We start from the raw sequence: 19,959 nt of genomic DNA, 5'->3' as shown, positions 1-19,959 counted from the left end.
TGATATAAAAACTCTTACCATGTCTTTGTAGTTTGGATAGAAAGTCTGATCAATGAGAGGGATCTTATCCAAACCCAGCTTCTTCTGATTATTGATCAGCTGGGAAAACTGATGAAAAGGACAATGGAAAGTGAGAAAAACAGAGAGTTGACTGCAATGTGAAAAGGCAGTTGACTCAGTGTAGCTTGTTTTATAACAGTAATACAGTACAAAACAGTGACGTTATTCATAGTATTTTTTATGCTGCACAAAATGTGACAAAAATGACAAAAAACATGTGTAAATTAGTTTTGCTAAAATTTCTTACAGCCCAAGGTTTGTCGCAGAGGTTGTAGATGGAGTCCAGAGAGTTGACTGAGGGGACGCCTGCATACTGCAGACCGATGATCAAGTTCCTAAAATCCTCGTTCTGGGCCATGCTGAAGGCGTGCTGACGCACCAAAACGAAGTCAGGCCTGAAAGACCTGTGTGAGAGCAGCAGAGGTAATAATGAAGAAATAAAGAAGGTAGAAATAGGAATAAATGTATATTTCTACTTTTACTGCACCTCACTTACATGAGGATTCCCCTACAAAGCATCTGTTGTTACAAATAATTTGTGACTGTATATGAATCCAACCTGTGTAACTTCTCATTGTCAGACAAAAAGGTCTAAGCCTGGTTATTTGTTAAAAACAGACATTTGCAGATGCCACTGACCTGCATTTTTGAATGGAAGAAAGAGAAGGAATGGCTTTAAATAAAGGTTATGGTACAGAGGAAAGCACACAGCCACAAGTGAAAGGTATATTTTTCTTTTCCAGTGAGGATGCTGTGGCAATGAGGGAAAAAGTCTGTCTGACCACATAAATGACTAAAATTAGAGTAAAAAAGAAATACAATTGAGTCCATATCTCTTGTCTAATGATAGATCATCATATGTGAAGGATTCCTGCTAAGCTCTGTTTTTAGATTGCTAAATCAAAGAAAAGAGGCTCCAATTTTCCTGGCACACTAAACACATGAAAATATTTGATGGTAAATGAAGCTTGAAGTGGGTAATTGAAGGAAATTTGACAAAGTGATGTTTATAGGTGCAAACAGCCTTTTTCACCTCCTTTTGTCACATGAAGTTTTGTTCCAGAATGTTTTTGCTTTAGTTGGATGATGCCGGATATCTACAAATTTAATTCACTTTTGAATTTCAAACAGTGAGAGTGGACAGAACCCAGGGGATCTGGGGTACTATAACAAAACACAGCAGTGAATCTTGAAGAAAATGATTGATGATCCTTCATGTTTTAATGCATTACTTAGTAGGACCGTAAACAGGTAAATGGGAGCAGCTGTAGTGATAATTAACTCAACACAAAGCCTGTGAATGTTCTCATTTGTCCAGGTCATCGTTATCCCCAAAGCAATTTCAGTCAAAAGCAACTGGACTTGGTTATTTGTCTAGGAAGACGGTCATTTCATGTACGCATCTGACCAGGCTAGGACCAGTCCCAGCCTGGTCAGATGCGTACATGAACTGATGAAGCCTTTTGGATGAGAGGTGAAACGTCTTCCTAGACAAATAACCAAGTCCAGTTGCTTTTGACTGAAATTGCTTTGGGGATAACTCAACACAAAACCTCTAGTAAACAGACACCGCTCAAATTGCTGTATTTCCTCTTGGCAGAACACCTCTTTTTATAGAGGGGCTGACGGTGGGGGATGGGATGTTCAGGGGTAGGTAAAAGTGGTGCACACCATCTGAACGTGAGTCAAGTTGTTCTAGTCATGAATCTGATAGGAACACTGGCCCTCATTTATCAAACGAACGTACGCAGAAAAACGTGCATACGACCATTTCCTGGCAAACTTCGGCATTTATCAATTTAGACGTGAGCGGGAGCTACGATCAAATCTCACGTCTGGTCTGAGATCGTGTACGCAAATTTCAGCCTGTGTATTTGCGGTGCAGCACAGCAAAATCTGCTAGAAAATATTTAATATTTAACCTGCATAAGCAGTCACATATTAAGAACAGATCAAAACGGATTCTTAAAACGAATTTAAAAAAAAATTGTGGTTGGAGCGATTTATTGTACTCATGTACGTCTGAAGGCACCATCCATGAATGATTACGCATTCATCAATCACCAAAACTACCACTCGATAAATGTACAGGTGATTTCTGATGCCAAGCTATCACTTTTTAACGTGGTGGCCAGGTGACCAGGGGGGGGACACGCAATTCTTTTAAATATCAAAACAGCTCGGCTCCAGCCCCCCGCGACCCCGACAGGGACAAGCGGTTGAAGATGAATGAATGAAAAGGAAGGCGCACTGCAGAGCCAAAGTCATCTCTTCGGTGAGTGGCTACCCTCGATAAATTGAATTAAATCAAACAAGGTATCAGATGATTAACATCTTGGTATGGTTCTTCTAGGTGACAAACGTTATCCTGTAACGGAATACCTAATAACCCCACTGGCAAACCCCGCTACAGAGCAGGAGCGCAGGTTCAGTTGTGTGCACACACGCACACGGGTCACAGTGGAGCGCTGCTTCGGGTTGACTGCCTCCGTTATTCTTTTCCATACAGCGTTTTTATGGGCCCCTTTTATTCCACTCTTAAGACTGACAAATAGCACATCATTATTTTGCTCCATCTCGGATGTCAGGATGCCGATCTCTGTGTTGGAAAAGTGTCTTTTCTTCCCAGCGTTCCTCCTCTCCATGTTTGACCTCAGTGGGCGAGGCCTCCAAACCAAAAATATTTAAGGGCGTAACATGTTAATGACGATCGAATTCAGCCGCCGCATTTATCAAGGCCCGCTCATTCGTACGCTGAGATTGGTCAGATAGGAATGTTTCATAAATCACACGTGTGTCCTGTAGTACGACCAATTCTGCGCTCAGATCTTCGCCCGTTTTGAAGGTTGATAAATGAGGCCCATTGTGTTTTGTTAGAGTGCATAAGGACTTATAACATTATGATGCTCAGTTACATCTAATAAGTTGTTGCTGCAATTTATGGGTTCATACCATTTGTTACACAGATTTTGTGCTCTTGAGAATGGATAGAAATAGTAAAAAATCTCTCTGAAATACCACATTAATCAAAAACTTTTGACATTTGGAGAACATTTCTGTTCTGGACTCTGCTCAGTAACCTTTTTATTATCAATATACCTAAGGCAGCAGCAATGCATCCTCTGAATGCTATAGGTCTCTAGTTTGTGTTTGTAAAGTTTCATGAGAGTGATGATCCTGGAGGTCACAACAGGTCATTTTATACAGTGAGCTCTAGTTTGGAAAAATGGTCTCACTGCAATGAAAATGCTACTATGGGGACTAACATCATCACACATGATATACTTAGGCTCATTGAATCCACAAGAGTCCCAGCTTTCCAGCAAGACTCAATTCATGCAATTCAAGATGGTTTAGGGACTCGAGTATGCACCATTTTTGAAAAGGGGAAAATAACAAATTTGTACTACATGAGAAATGAGTAGTTTGGGATTATCATAAAGTGGGCATGTCTGTAAAGGGGAGACTTGTGGGTACCTATAAAAGCTATTTTCATTCCGATATCTTGATGTGAGTGCTCAAGGGACCACTATGAAAATAGCCATGCATGGTTGGTATAATGGATTCCATTGGAAAAAACAGATTATAATCGGGTTAAGGGCATACCCAGGTTTCTTAAACACCATGTAAACACCATAATCTGGGTAGAATCTGAGTTCTCATACCCCGGTTAACAGACCTAGAGAACTCCTTCAGTTCCTCGATTATTCATGCGCGAATTATCAGGCTTCTTGTCTGCGCATGCTCCGTGGGTTAGAACTCCCCCCTCCCCCCTCCCCCCTCCGCGGCGGTGGCTTTTGATCCAGAAACAGAATAACTAGGAAGCAACAGCGCCGAAAACAACGTGAAAAAAGCAACAACAATAGACAATAAAAATAGAGCGTTACCTTTAAACCAAGGGAGGACTTCGCAACTGCAAGTAACATCACTATCAAGAAGACCCCGTTTCGGGCATAATTCTCTCCAAAAGTTGTCAGTTTGTGATTTTGACAAAGGTGAACCGGAAAAAAAGCCGTATTCAGTACAGCTGTATGTTGGTGGAGCGCCACCTACTGTACCTGAAGTCGAGTTACTCCGTCAGGCCAAGTGGAGTTAACAGTGCAGTGCAAAGGGAATCTGGCATTCAACACTTGAGACCAAATGGGGGATGTTTGAACAGAAAACAAATTCTAAATTACAGACAATAAAGAGTTTCAAGTTTGGGGTTTTATGATCTATTGCCATTGTTTATGACTGTTAGGATTATTTGATGGTTTATTTAAAAATATGTCTTCACAGCAAAACACTAAAAACCACAGTTCTAGAGCTCACAGATGCAATAAGTGACCATCAGGTTTAGGGCAATATGAAGTGCAATTCAGCTCAGTGAAAGGTTGATGGTGATAGGGCATGACTCATGCTATTTTTCCTTTTGTCTCTGAATGTGTGTGTGAGAGAGGGAATGTGAGGGAAGGAAGACGAGAGAGAGGGCGGGCAAAAAGAGGAAAAATACGGAGTAAAGGAATTGTAGTGAGAAAACAGAGACAGAAAGAGAGAAAACTCTGGCACAGTGTGACCACCACCAGCTCTTCGTGCACTGAGAATACCAATGAGACGCTGTAAGAAGCTAAAAAAGACTCTGGTGGAGAGGACACAGCAATTAACATGACTGCAATCTCTTCATCAATCTCTTAATAGGCTGTTAAGATCAACATGGTTATGACTTTTTATTTAATACCCTGAATCAGTGTTGCAAACAAGGCTGGGGTCATCCGAACTAGCTTTCACTTTCCTAACTTAATGAAAGTGAAAGCGACTTTGAGAAGGACTTTCAGGCGGCACCAAGGTGCTTCTGGGAAACCATTCGACACCTCAGAAGGGGGAAACGGGGAACCGTCCAAGCTGTTTACAGTAAGAACGGGACGCTGGTGACCTCAGCTGAGGTAATTGGGCGGTGGAAGGAGCACTTTAAGGAACTCCTTAATCCGACTAACACGCCCTCTTTTGTAGAGGCAGAGCTGGAGGCTGATGGGGAATCATTGTCAATATCTCTGGCGGAAGTCACTGAGGTAGTCAAACAACTCCACAGTGGCAAAGCCCCAGGGGTTGATGAGATTCGTCCAGAAATGCTGAAAGCTTTGGGTTTGGAAGTGCTGTCTTGGTTGACACGTCTCTTCAACATTGCGTTGAAGTCTGGGACAGTGCAAAGGGAGTGGCAGACCGGTGTGGTGGTTCCCCTATTTAAAAAGGGGGACCAGAGGGTGTGTGCCAATTACAGGGGTATCACACTACTTAGCCTCCCTGGTAAAGTCTACTCTAAGGTGCTGGAAAGGAGGGTTCGTCCAATAGTCGAACCTCAGATGGAAGAGGAACAATGCGGATTCCGTCCTGGACGTGGAACAACAGACCAGCTCTTCACTCCTGGAGGGGGCCTGGGAGTATGCCCATCCAGTATACATGTGCTTTGTGTAACTGGAAAAGGCATATGACCGGGTCCCCGGGAGATACTGTGGGAGGTGCTGCAGGAATATGGGTTGAGGGGGTCACTTCTGTGGGCAATCCAATCTCTGTACACCCAAAGCAAGAGCCGGATTCATTCCTGGTGGGGGTTTGTCACCAATCCTGTGATTTTCATGGCAGGATATTGAGGCGTAGTCGTGGTGGGGAGGGGTTGCAGTTCGGTGAGCTGAGGATCTCATCTCTACTTTTTTTGCAGATGACGTGGTCCTGATGGCATTGTTGGTCAGTGACCTTCAGCACTCACTGGATCGGTTTGATGCCAAGTGTGAAATGGCTGGGATGAGGATCAGCACCTCTAAATCTGAGGCCATGGCTCTCAGCAGGAAACCGGTGGATTGCTTTCTCCAGGTAGGGAATGAGTCCTTACCCCAAGTGAAGGAGTTCAAGTACCTCGAGATCATGTTCATGAGTGAGGGGACGATGGAGCGTGAGTTTGGCCGGAGAATCGGAGCAGTGGGGGCGGTGTTGCAGTCGCTCTACTGCACTGTTGTGAAGAAAAGAGAGCTGAGCCGGAAGGCAGAGCTCTCGATCTACTGGTCAATCTTCGTTCCTACCCTCACCATTGGTCATGAAAGCTGGGTCATGACTGAAAGAACAAGGTTGCGGGTACAAGCCGCCAAAATGGGTTTTCTCAGGAGGGTGGCTGGAGTCTCCCTTAGAGATAGGGTAAGAAGTTCAGCCATCCGTGAGGAACTCGGAGTAGAGCCGCTGCTCCTTTGAGTTGAAAGGAGCGAGTTGAGGTGGTTCGGGCATCTAGTAAGGATGCCCCCTGGGCGCCTCCCTAGGGAGGTGTTCTAGGCACGTCCAGCTGGGAGGAGGCCTTGGGGAAGACCCAGGACTAGGTGGAGAGATTATATCTCCACACTGGCCTGGGAACGCCTCGGGATCCCCCAGTTAGAGCTGGTTAATGTGGCCCGGGAAAGGGAAGTTTGGGGTCCCCTGCTGGAGCTGCTGCCCCTGCGACCCAACCTTATCTTCAACCGATAGCTCCGAATCAAATATGAAACAAGGCTTAGCATAGTATGGTGCTAAGCTAAGCGCTGAAGGTGTATACAGTGTTCACCATCTTAGTTTAGAGTGTTAGCGTTTTCTAATCAGCACTAAATACCAAACAAAACTGAGGCTGAAGTCATCAGTTTTGCAGGTATTTGGTCACAAACCGAAGTTGAAAAGAAAATTTAGTCAGGGGATAACTACAGAATTGATTTTACTGAAGTATTGTCAAAGTCAACACAGACAATCCCTCTATGTTGTAAATCTCCATTTGTATTTCCATTTAATTGTCAAGCAAATTTTAGGCAAACTTTAGAAATTATGCAAAAAAGAAATACAGCGTATTAGAATAAATAGAGGTTTCTACCTGGAAACAAGAAGACAACCATAGGTGTATGTTACAAAATCCAAGATGGCGGCGTATGTGTTTTCACATCGCATTTACCTGTCTGTCTGTGTTTTTATAAGTTTGATGGGAAGGCTAACTGATTTCGGAATAACTTTCATCCTGGGTCAGAAAACTGTGTTAACAACTTGGTGATAGTAAACAGTAAATACTAGCTGCATCAACAATATGAGACTACCGGTTTACCTGATGCTCACGTATGTGCTGGGCTCGCCGGCTATGGACATTCTGGGATCTTAGCGCATCAACTATGCGTAGGTATATACAATTTACAACAATACGCACTGTGCAGTTTAGCAGCATATTGAAATAAAATAAGTACAAACTAAAACTAAAGGAATATTTTAAATTAACACCAGATGTATTATTTAAATTGCTCTAAATTGTGTGTTGCTGTGTACTGAAGTATGATAGTTAACACACTAGAATCCTTGTGACAATTCACAACCATCTCCTCTCCTTTAACATCAAATCTTTTGAATGTTCAGGCTCTTACTTTTATACTAACATTTCATGTTTTACACTGTAAATGTTTCTCATTAATCGTAGGGGCATAATTATAGATTAAATCGTCTTCTTGATGTTTTACTCAATATTTGATTCTTTCCATTTCAGTCAGTCTGCACACAATCTCCCACACACTGTCTAACTTGCAAAGATACATTTATTAGTGACATTTCGGTGCCAGACTTTCATTGGTGTGGAGTACATGTGTAGTAGAAATGAAAGACCTGAAGCCATACAAGAAGAATAGAGGTAATTGGAGCCGAATATCGCATAGTGACAGAGAGAGTCTGGCAAACATTACATCGTCTTCAAGATGCGGGTTACTTAGCAACACACACAGCAGTTACCAAAATCACTGCTTTGAATTGAAATCGATGGGCGCAGTGTCATCAAAGAGACAAATAGTTAACGACGTCCAACTCTAAAAAGCCTTCAGTGAACTCACACAAGCAGACAACAAGAGAGACTGACAATTATGTTGTGTCCATGTTTGGGTGAGATTGAGGGTAAATCACAGCTATAAATGTCTACGGGGAGCTTGCATGACGCTTTCTGTGAAAGAAAAATGCTTCTGACGTGATACTGTCAGGACAGGTGAATGTGAATCATTCTGTTTACCGCCGTGAATCAAAGTTTACCTGAATCCACACAATTTCAGGCAATGGCCACTGTTTGTGTGTGAGCATGTGCAGACCAACCCCTTGTAAAGCATAATTACAGTGTGGAGATGAGAGGCTGCTATCTTCATTTCCTGTTGGTTTTCTTGGTTGGTAAGCAATGGGAGTTAGTCTTGCTTAATCACTGGCAGTGTTCGGCTGGGACACTGGTGTCTGTGTCAGTGTGGTTTGTGGTGTGGTTGTGATTGTCTGGGTTACAGTACGTTCACATGTTTGTACTGTGCTAGTCTGTGGGTAAAGGCTGTGGTCATACGCCTCTGCCCTTTTTCAACTTGCTGTAAACAAGATACATAAACAAGAGACAGCATGATGCAGCTTTGCTGTGGTTCTGTTTGTTCTGTTTTTGTGACGTTATTTTAGGGGTAGGTTTTGAATTTAGGGTTAAATTAAAGGTTAGAGTCAGCTTTGTATTGCTTGGTTGTTTTTGGGAGTTGTAGGTTGTTTTAATTCTCTTAGAGTAAAATAATTAATGAATACATAATCAAAGAAAGGCTTTGAAAGCTGTTGTGTGCCTCTTACTTCTTTGTGGGGTCAAAAGGACCTTAAAAACCCCGGCAGGTTTATTCCAGGTTTGCATGTCTTTGATGCATTCTGAGAGTACATTACAATAATTTTTTACGCATCAGGAGCACTACACTGGGCTTTTAATATGAATGTAAGTTATGACTCCTTACAGTTGTGAAAAAGAAATGGCCTCACAATTTGTTTTTAATTAATCGATCTGAAATACTTCATTTGTTCCTCAAGAGGCATTTTGAGGTAATGCAAATACAAAAAACATCTTAAGATGCATCATGGGATGCGATGCATCTGGATTTAATGTTACCAGCTATTGAGCTGATAGTAATTGTATTTTTGGTAAGGTTACACTAATCTGATCTCTCTTTTCGTTGGGTTCATAGCGACTGCAATACCGGCCGCGCTGATTCTCCGGCCTAAGTTCATACTTTGGATTCGGATTTGGGGTTTCGGAAGAAGGTTTTGACTCTGTGTGTGTGTGTGTGTGTGTGTGTGTGTGTGTGTGTGTGTGTGTGTGTGTGTGTATATGTGTGATTGTGTGTGTGTGGGTGTGCGTGTTTGTGTGCCCATGCAGTGCTGACCTGACCACTTTGGTCCCACTCCTGATGACTTGCATGTCCACGTTACAGGTTCCATTTGAATGTGAGACGAGGTTGACCTCTGAAAACTCAGCCTACGGGGATGGAGAAAAAAACAAAAAACAGCTGATCAGCTGCACACATCAAGTGTTGATACAGAAGTGATGAGATACACATAAATGGTAAATGTTGCATATTCGTATGTATCCATTTTGTAAATGCTAAATATAAAGAACTGTAGAATCTCATATCCAAGAAGCTGGATATCAGATGACTATATTCTCAATAGTTAAGGTTACTGTGCAATAAAAGTTATTTTCATACTGGACACATCTTTTTTATCACTTGTATTAATGAACTGAACTGAGAGCAAATCTGTAAATGAATACTGGGATATTTTTGTTTCTGTGGTGAAACCAAAATGTCACATACTGTTAAGATATAATATAAAATAACTTAAGTATAAACAACAACTATGACATAATATCAAGATTCTAATGTCCTTTTTTATATAAAGTAGGCCTACTGGTGATTTTGAAGTTGCTATACTATATATTTATTCATAGACAGGCTTGAATTACAACAAGACTAAAGTCATGGTTGTGGCTCCTAGGTACTTTGAGCTAAGTGCTAGCATTAGCATGCTAATATGCTCACAGTGACGATGCTAGCAGGTTGATGATTAGCAGGTAATATTTACTAGGTTCACCATCTTAGCTTAGCCTGCTAGCATGTGCCATTTGCTAATAAGCCTATTGCACAATATGGCAATAGAAAAAAAGTGGGGAAATACTACTTGACAAATTTCAAGGCGATGTCAAAAGGTTAAAACAAGGGAAATAAAGTATTTTCTAAACATAAAGTAAAGCTGAACCTGATGGGAATGTCATTAGGTTTGCATTTTTTTTGGCCATGAATGAATTCATTAATTTATTTAGTTATTTTGGTTATTAATTATGAGGAACAAAACATGACAATTTGTTTGTAAGTATTGAACAAATGTTGATGACTCTAGGAGAAAGTCATTCAAATTTTGATTCAATTACAGCTCGTCCACTAGAAACCTAGAATATTTCAGAAAATTTCATAAAAACTCATCCAGTACGTCAAGATATTTCAATCACAACCATGTACATCTCATATTGGCGCTAGAGGAAAGGTCAGGGGTTCACTAAAGTCATTATTCATCCTTTGGAAATGTCTGTACCAAGTTCTTCTCCGATCTTTTAGATGTGGAGACATGTCATTAAAGGAGTTAAAAGTTAAATATAAAAACTGAGGCGTTCAACCAAGTCTGTGGGATTAATCCTCTGGGGACCATGATTATCTGTACAAAATTGACTGACGATCCATCCCACCGTTGTAAAGATGTTTCAGGATCAGAGTGGTGGAAGGACCAGCTTACTGACAGAACCAACTTTGGCCCTGGAGAACTTGCTACACACACAGGCAGAGACACTCTGCTAAACCTCCTCACTCTGCAACGACCACACAGCAAGGTCACATGCTATACGCTCTTTTTGAAGTGACATCTTTTCCTTCTTTTACTTCTGCGTTCTTTCTCAGGACTTATAACCTGCTATATAAAGCAATGGACAAGTGTCCAAAAGAGTCTTTTGTTTTGATTGTTAAGGCACTATATTCATTTCATCTGTGTTCTGACCCCCGTCAACATGTAATAAACATTTCTGCAGCATCACAGGTCTATAAAATCTATATACCTGCTCCACTTTGATGTCGTAGTCTCCAAGGACCTTCTTTCCACGAAACACTTTGGCCCTGAAAGAGGAGAGAAGAGAAAAGATTTAGTTTGTGCACTCTCAGTTGTCTGTGCTGCCCTCTACTGGACATCACACCCCCTGTGGAACAAATGAGAGAGAAAATGGATGCCTGCTTGTCCACTTTTAATGTCCACACTTTCTCAGCTCTGTAGAAATGTATTATTTTTATTACAATGAGCTTTTTTAACTACTTAAAAATGATGCAGCAGATCAGATTAATGTGACCTAACCAAAAATACAATTACTATCAGCTCAATAGCTGGTAACATTAAATCTAGATTAGAATTAGATCTGCTGCAATATTAAATACCGTCTTGTTGTTTGAATTATGAATGTAGATGTAGAAATTGATTCCAAGTAATCACACACACACACACACACACACACACACACACACACACACACACACACACACACACACACACACACACACACACACACACACACACACACACACACACACACACACACACACACACACACACACACACACACACACACACACACACACAGGCAGATGGAGAGCGGAAATAGACAGACCGAAACAGGGAATAAGTGAAGCAGAGAGGCGTAGGCTGCCAACCAATAAACTAAAAAATGCTTAGGACATCTCATTTTAAACAACATTGTAAATAGATAGCACATGGTTTACACCGCGTCCATCACCTTCTCAAACACTGAGGTTTAAGAAATCAATAACCAAGAGCATGAACCAGAAAGAGAATATGTGTTTTTTAAAGTCCTGGCAGAGAATAAAAGCAACAGGGATATATTTTCAGCGTCCGTACTCCTCCTTTCCTTGTCGTCATGTTTTTGTTCATGCACGGGATACAGTGTTGAATAGTTAATGTAATGTCTTCTTCAACAGGTCCCTGAAGCCCCTCCCCTCCCCTAAATCCTCCATTAAAATCATTTATCCCCTTCAAACAGTATTGTAGCTTATTAGAGGAGCAACCATACATCAATCTGGATCAATATATCGATTCAACTATACATTTTTTGTCTGGAGGGGCTCAATAATATAACTGTCAAATTACATTTTAGTTGCTGTTTGTGAGTTGATATAAGAGGAACTCATTTTGTTAAAAGGGCCGATGGTATCGTCTCAAATCAATCACAGGCCCCTGAATTGACTTGAATCAAAATCGTATCGTAGTAGACTTTGTGATATCAAAGAATCCAAATAAACGATATAATATCACATTGTGATAAAACTTGTGATCGACATCCCCTTCAGTTTACCTTATGCATCATAATATGCCCGTAAATCAAAATTACATGTGCCCTCATGGTTCCTCTCTGTACCGTCAATTAACAATGTATATAAGATTTCTTCGATTTCACCTCATGGGACCTTGTGTAATGCAGCACGGGGGGTGGCTTAGTCTGGTTCATCAGGATCAGACCATCTGCGAGAGAAACACTGAGGGTATGATGCTAAAGTTGCACCAATCTAAAGCCACAACAGCAAAATTGGCCTTGGAATTACTGCAATATATCATCTATCATTCCAGCTGGAAGGTGCAATTCTGTTTTTTTTATTGTTCTTATTTTTCAGCACGGGCAGCTGTTTGCACACACTGGAGTGTTGCTCACGCCCAAGCATTATTATTAAAAACAAACAGCACCAAGAGAAAACACATCAGCTCTACGACTGAAAAATACACTTGCTTCCTGCAGCTTTAATTGAAATGTTGTGCTACATTCTCTCAAAGGAATATATTTAAAAATCTCTAATCTTATTGCCACAGAATGGGTCTGAAGAGGCATTCAGCATGTGTTCAGTATCTGAAATGGGCAATGCAAAACAATACACAAAGACAAGGGATGTCAGGCCAACACGATGATGGACAATTATCGTGAGGCTGCTGATGATGCTCCATTATTTAATTCCATCAAGCAGTAAAATGTAACTGCTATATAGTAAAACACACCTGTGCAAATATGACTGCTTCTGACCTGGATGCCTGAGAGATGTCTTTTACATACTTGTCAACAACAAAAAACAACCTTTATGTTTAATTTTGTGTGGTGGCAAAAGCTTAGCACATCTGCATAATGCTTTTATGTTTTAAAGCAGCATTTCATTATTTATTTGGCCACTTAGGGGAGGGGGGCAATTAAGCGCCATTCTTAATATTAAAATACTAGGGCAGAAACGATTCGTCGAGAGACTCACGCAATTCGATGCAATCATCAATGTAGATGCTTTGTTCGTTTGTTCATTCTTCGTTTAATTCATTTGTTTAATGTAAATTTACAGCGCACTGTGTTTATCTACTATTGGTATCATTTCAAGTTGAAACATAACAAAAACTCTGTACAGTTTGTCTATTGTAATTACCGACTAACTTACCACAACAGCACTGTCAATGCTTCAGCATCTCAGCAGATAATATCCAGTCCACAAATCCAAGAGACAAGGTAATGTTACACTTTCTGGTGACTTTCAACCGGCCCGGCCTCGCTGCAGCCGGGCAGGATATGCAGCTGATACAGCTCCTCTCTACCAAAGTCAGACATGGTTGACTTGTATATGGCTAGAATGTGGCACATAAATGCACCTAATGGGTTTACTTTTTTTAACATATTCTATTGTATGCAATAAAAGCAATAAAAACATTGTTCTTTCTAAAAAAGAAAAAAACAATGAGTTAACATTATTTTATTTCTCTTTTGTATTTTTTACTATTCTTTAATCAAGCAAAAGTATTCATTATCAATCGATTAATCGATGGAAAAATCGATGGTTGCAGGCCAAAAAGCTTTAATAGAAATGTAAGTGCATTGACCTGACGAGCGCAGTGTTTTATGGCTGTCTTATCGGCACCTCCATTCAAACAGTTTTCGACACACAATCTTGTTTAATCTCCAGGCTCCATTTCCGACTGCAGAAGAGAAATTTTGAACTTGGAAAACAGTTTATACCAAAATCCTGTTTACCTTACTTGTCTCTGAATTGATAAAGTAGCACTTTAACAACAAGCTCTGCCAAGTGTCGATTTACAACGACTTTTACCCTCAGGACAATCTTTCCCCTTACATACTGGTAAAGATGTGGGAATTGAAAAGTTTTGTTATGTTTGTTTACTGATGTGTTATAATCATTAAAGCCTCATCGGGCAGCTATCATGGCTAGATAGATTATAGTCTAAACTGTTAGGCCAAAGGATGTCTCACTATATGCAGTTATAATCGATATATCATCTCTGACAGGTCATCCCTACAGTTTTCTGTATTCAATTTTCGAGCATCCACTACTGTGTTATTATAACACTGGAAAACTTCAGCGAATGCAAGTCAGCAAAGTTTCCTTCACTTAGGACAGTTTAGGTGCATAATCTGATAAGGAAGAGACCCTCTACCTCGAATATTGTACTATAATTTGATGTTTAAACTTGCACTAAGGCAAAAAACAAACAAACTAACAAATGAACTGGAAAACAAGCCAGACAACTACTTTAATGAGGAGAGAGTTGATGTTGTGGTGCAACATTTAAAGTATGTGATCTACCAGAAAGGAAAGGGTACACACCACTGACCAATGTTTTCTGTGTAATTACCCTACATTTAAATGCCTGGTTTTTAATCATAGGTGTTAAGAATTGAAAATAAATAAATATATATATATATAGAGAGAGAGGCACACTTGCATTCAATTGTTGTTTGAATGGATTTGAAGATGGAGCATGCTCCACCAATATGACCCCAAAGCATGGGATGAATACCTAAAAAATGAAAATGTTGGATCCAATAAAATCCTCTTGACCAAAGTGCCCTTGCATTTTGTTGTGTGTGGAAATGTAAACCATTTAAGTTTCTGCAGTAACTTTTGCAGATCTCTTTATTTACATTTTGTGGGTGATATTTAGATTTCTAAACTCACTCTGGCTATTATTCAAACGCAGCTGAAAAGTCTGAGAGTGCAAGGTTGAAAGCTCACCTGAGAGACAGATACGAAGGTGAGTTTAAATCTCTGTGATTTGGCAACTCAAGCAGACACATCTGGAGTTAAAGGTAATGGAGATTGGAGCTCTGAGGATGAACGTATTTATAATTATCTATGAATGATAAGTGCAAAGAAAAGTAACAGAAAAATCACACAAAACTAGATGTGACGGGTTCATACCAGCTGCGAGCTCTGCCTTCATTTCAACCTGAACTACACACCTGTAAAGTTTTTTGACTGCATCTTGTATGGTTGCACCGTTATCGGTGATAGTCAAAACTACCTCTTTGGTAGTTCAATTCCAGTAGGCCACATTTTGCCACAATGACGCACACAAGGTGAAAAAAATACCAATGTTGCTGTCACAGCTGGTAAGCAGCATGTGGTACACAGTAAGGTTCTGGCTAAAGTGAACCAAGTTATTTGAACCAGCTGGTATGAAGCGACTACAATTTGACCTGAATGCATCATTCTCTGAGCAACTTTCATATTTACCTGTAAAACCTGTATCAAGGAATTACACAATATGGATGTTAAGCCAAATTAGTTGCACAAGTCACTGAGTAAAAGCTGTGAAGCAGGTTTGTGGAGCTAACAAGGCCACTGAAAACAAGACTACTAATGGCTCAGCGCTTGGCAATATTCAACAGTGGAGCTTTGTTGACTCCATTTCTTTTCAGGGTCATTTGATTTCATTATTGATCTGTGGAGTCCAAGAGTCTGAGACCGCCACACGGTCTTATAGAAATTAAGCCTTTCAAATCAATGCATGGTAAAGAGATAGAGAGAAAAAGATGTCAAAAAGACAGAAGAAATAGGAGGGAAACACAAAGAAGGAATGAGTGGAGCAAATTGTACGGTATTAACAGCCACCACCACATTATGACAATTTCTGCATGGTTATCAAGATATTACATTTTTGAAAGTCTCTGGACTAAACTTTTACTCATCCCAATAAACCATCATGTTTGCGCAAAGATTTATGGTCATTTGGCTTCACTTCTTCTTCGGTTCCCAGAGAAGAAGTCCTATATCATATAGTGAGTCACAGTTGACAAGAATAGACACTATAATCAGGGTATAATGACTGAGGCTGCTGCACATTAAAGCATGATCATGTTATGACAGGTCACGTCACTCTCTCCCACACTTCTTTGCTATTTTTCTCCTTGTTTTTTTAATGTTTCTCTCCTATCAATAATAGCTGTAGTTTCACTTTCCCTCTAAGTGCATAATTTTTTCCACCCATCTCCCCTCTGTGGTTACTATGATCGATGTATAGTATAAATGTGTGCATACAAATGAACCTCTAAGTGACTTCATTTTAATGGGCTTAGTGAGACAAGAGCGATTGAGCAAGGCAATGCATCATTGCATTCAGTCTCTGGGAACAGAATGAAAAATATCAAAAAAATATCAATGGCAAGATTAAAAGAGTGTATAAATAAAGAACAGCTCACATCTCAAACTGAGTTGAACATAACATAAAGGGCTATCCTCCTCTCCTGGCACAGCGCAATGGCTCTGGCAATGTAAGACTAGGTAAGTAAGTGGAGCGCAAATTGTGTAAAACAAGACTCTGACTATTGGGGTGAAAGGACACAAAAGGTGTCTGAGCAGTCCTCTCAGCTGTAGTGAGGATAGCAGGAATGCAATTATCTGGCTAGCATGACACAATGTGGGGGCATGAAAATGAGAGTAGAATGGGAGGAATAACACGGGGGCAGAGGGCGGTGCTGGCTGCAGACCAAGAATTTATTTTCAGTCTCTGTGGACACTTTCTAACTGCATGTCATTTGAACTTCTTACTGTATCTTTTCAAAGGCATCTTTGTTTTATACACTGGAAGAAGTAGTTAAATCATTCATACAGAAGTAGTCCTGCAGTGTAGAAATACATGCGCTTAAATAAAAGTACAAAAGTATTAGCATCAAAATATACTTAAGTACCGAACGTACAAGTTATCTTTATACAGAATACTGAATATTATATAACTGGATTATAAAAATGTATACATTTTGTGATTTTATCACCATCATCATTTTAATGAATATATAAACCGCTGTGTAGCTTAATCTACAATATTATCTCATATTATATTTGTTGATAATATTTTGTATTACTAATCAGAGTAGAAAGTAAAATGTTTCTAACATAAATGTGGTGGAGTAGAATTATCATAACATGGAAATGCTCAAGTAAATTATAAGTAACTCAAAACTGTACTTAAGTAGAGTACTTGCGTAAAAGTAGTTAGTTACTTTCCATCACTGGTCATTGAAAGCAGTTCACACCACCAAGAACGTGGCGTAAAAAGATGTAAAAATGACACCTTCATACCACTTAGAGAAGACAGGAGGACAGAGAGTCAGAAAACAGCATGCTGCATACTGAAGATGCCCGGCTGGATTTTACCCAGCAACACTAATACTGTACATAACCAACTGATTCAGCAGCACACCACAAGCTCAGAGGTTCTGCTTTCATGTTGGACTTACTGAGAAAAAGGCTGAGAAAACACGAGTAACACAAGCAATTCTGAAGGAAATAACACAAACAATGCTCAGTTTCAACAGTCAACAGGGACAAAACTAGACAAATAACAGATAGAATAAAAAAATTATTAAAAATAATTGAAAATGGCTTTTTTATCTATATGTCGTACATACTTCGAATTGTCTGCTACTTATCTTATAGTATAATCATTCTTGCTCTCATAAGCTACATGACCTGACTTTATTGATCTACTCCCCGTTGTTCAAAATGCATGTTTCCAAGCTTGTTCTGACACTGTTCAGACGGACAGCTGTCTGATGGAACTGTAGTAGGTTAGAGGAAGTGAATCGCTCAGAGACTCATCAGACACACATACACTCAAACATGCTGAAACAAAGACAAACACAAACTGACAAGTCTCAGTCTGACATTTGTCCTTCAGTGTCTGCGAGTGTTCGAGTGTGCCTCTGTGCACGGGACGTCTGACGAAAAAAGATCAGCCAGGCAACCCAGAGCTCTGATTGGCTACGCTGGCTGAACATGCACAGCATACAAAGCTTTAAATCAGTAGCATTTGTTCATGTATTCTGCACTGAGGTGAAGCTGTTGTCTGAATTATTCAGCTGCAGCTCTGGAGGCTGCAACACATCCCCCTTCTCCTAGACCTCACACCTCCCTTACACATCAATCCTGTGTGTGTGTGTGTGTGTGTGTGTGTGTGTGTGTGTGGTAATAAGCTAAGACTCTATTCACTTTGTTGTACATCGTTTCATCATCTTCTGTTAAAGTGACACCACAATGCAACAAATTAAAAAAAAATTCCTTCTTTTTTGCTTTTAAGAGATATTTTTTCTTATGCTAATCTCTGCTTTAGATTACCGTCTTGCAACGTATCGAGTATCGCAGAATCGTGATACCATCGTTACTGTGGCCAACATATCATATCGTGACTTACTGCGTGATTCTCTCCATAAGTCACGAGGCTCTCCTTTCACATCTTTTACACGATCAGAAATCTAACTGAGCACATCTGATAAACATTACAGGTTACATTCTTTCTCTTTCAATTGTTCAGTGTCCCGGCAGAAGTTGTTCTTCTAAATTTCTCCGGCTCATAAAGGTATCATCTTGTCTCCACAGTGAACGGCATATAATCAGCTGCTATAATAACACATTTTTATTTTCTTGTCTTTGTTTATTCCATAAACTGCAGAAAGTCTCAGCCAAACAGATGGTCTGTGGCGAAATTCAGAGCACGCTACAGTCACGCTTCTGTGTTGAAATATGTAAATGTAGTGCCAAAGGAAAGGAAATATAGCGTTCACTTGAACTGATATTTATTAGGTGAGCCTTTTTTCAAAGTGAGTAACAGAGGTTTTGCTGCAGCTGCTGCCCCCGTCCACTGCAGCTTCTGTGTGGGTTCTCCTGTCTGCCTCTCCAAACTGGCAGCGTGCCGACCATCATCTGCTGTACTTAACACACTGGTCCAGTGGTATGAAAATATGGAATCGTTAAAAAGCTTAGCACATTATAACTCTCTTCTCTGGAAAAAATAAACAGTGGGTGAAATATAACAAACTTACAACGTAAATAACTTGCTTGTATACTTGAGCATTATTAGACAGAAGTACATGAGACAATCATTCTCTTGTTGTATAGTTCTCCTGAGTTTTCCCGCATTATTTAACAAATCAGTGTTCGAGATGGAAGTTTGTATGTGTCTGTGGTTTGTGTGTGTGTGTGTGTGTTGTGTGTTGGAGCACCCACTGACAGAACATCTGCTTTACTGAAAAAGGCTCGTCTAGGGAACATCTCGAAGCTAACAGCAGAGTTGATTGTTTTCTTGAGATTTCACTGAATCAGTTACAGAGATGTGTTACTGAACTCTGTGTGTGTGTGTGTGTGTGTGTGTGTGTGTGTGTGTGTGTGTGTGTGTGTGTGTGTGCGTGTGTGTGTGTGTGCTAGTGTTTGTGTGTGTGTGCTAAGAGTGGGTTGTTTTGTGTCTGTGTACGTGTTTATGACAGCGTAGTTCTTGTGCTTCTTGTCCTTGGTGGCCAGCACGAGTGACAATCTTTTTAATCTTGTGGCTGTAATTTGAGAGCTTTGTTTTACTTTGTGCGGCAGCCTTGTCTGCCTCTGTCTTGTACCTTCTTTGTTCCTCAACCACCCTCACAGTTTCTCCATCTTGAGTTTCTTTGTTTCTCATCTTCCTTGTACACATTTATTCTTGCAATTTTGGCTGACAAAGAAAATTGTCTTTTTTTTTGGCTACAGCTTATATTTCTGCAACAACTGCATTTAAAATAAAACTTCAGGTTTTTGGGATTCCTTTGTTCGTTTACTGAGTATTTACAAATACCGTTGGTATTTCATTTTATGAAGATTTCAGAGTGGAATAAAATGACATTCATTCATTGCATTTGTTTTACTGCTGTATTCTCCAGCTTCTTTTCACATATTAAATAAATATATACATTAATAAAACACTGCATGA

General features: G+C 40.1%; 1 protein-coding gene across 1 annotated transcript in view; it reads right to left on the bottom strand.

Annotated features, from left to right (window-relative positions):
• Nucleotides 1–19,959, bottom strand: part of syn2b (synapsin IIb) — a 90,719-nt gene that overhangs the window by 33,635 nt on the left and 37,125 nt on the right. Inside the window, exons 2-5 of the mRNA XM_083938919.1 lie at nucleotides 10,961–11,018; nucleotides 9,243–9,334; nucleotides 308–464; nucleotides 19–108 (exon numbers count right to left, since the gene is read on the bottom strand). Coding sequence (XP_083795045.1) covers nucleotides 19–108; nucleotides 308–464; nucleotides 9,243–9,334; nucleotides 10,961–11,018 — 397 coding nt within the window. The remainder of the gene's footprint in view (nucleotides 1–18; nucleotides 109–307; nucleotides 465–9,242; nucleotides 9,335–10,960; nucleotides 11,019–19,959) is intronic.

This window comes from Echiichthys vipera (assembly GCF_963691815.1).
Source record: "Echiichthys vipera genome assembly, chromosome: X".
NCBI lineage: Eukaryota > Metazoa > Chordata > Actinopteri > Perciformes > Trachinidae > Echiichthys > Echiichthys vipera.
The sequence above is the reverse complement of the archived record's forward strand: the minus strand, read 5'-3'. Positions and strand labels throughout refer to the sequence as shown.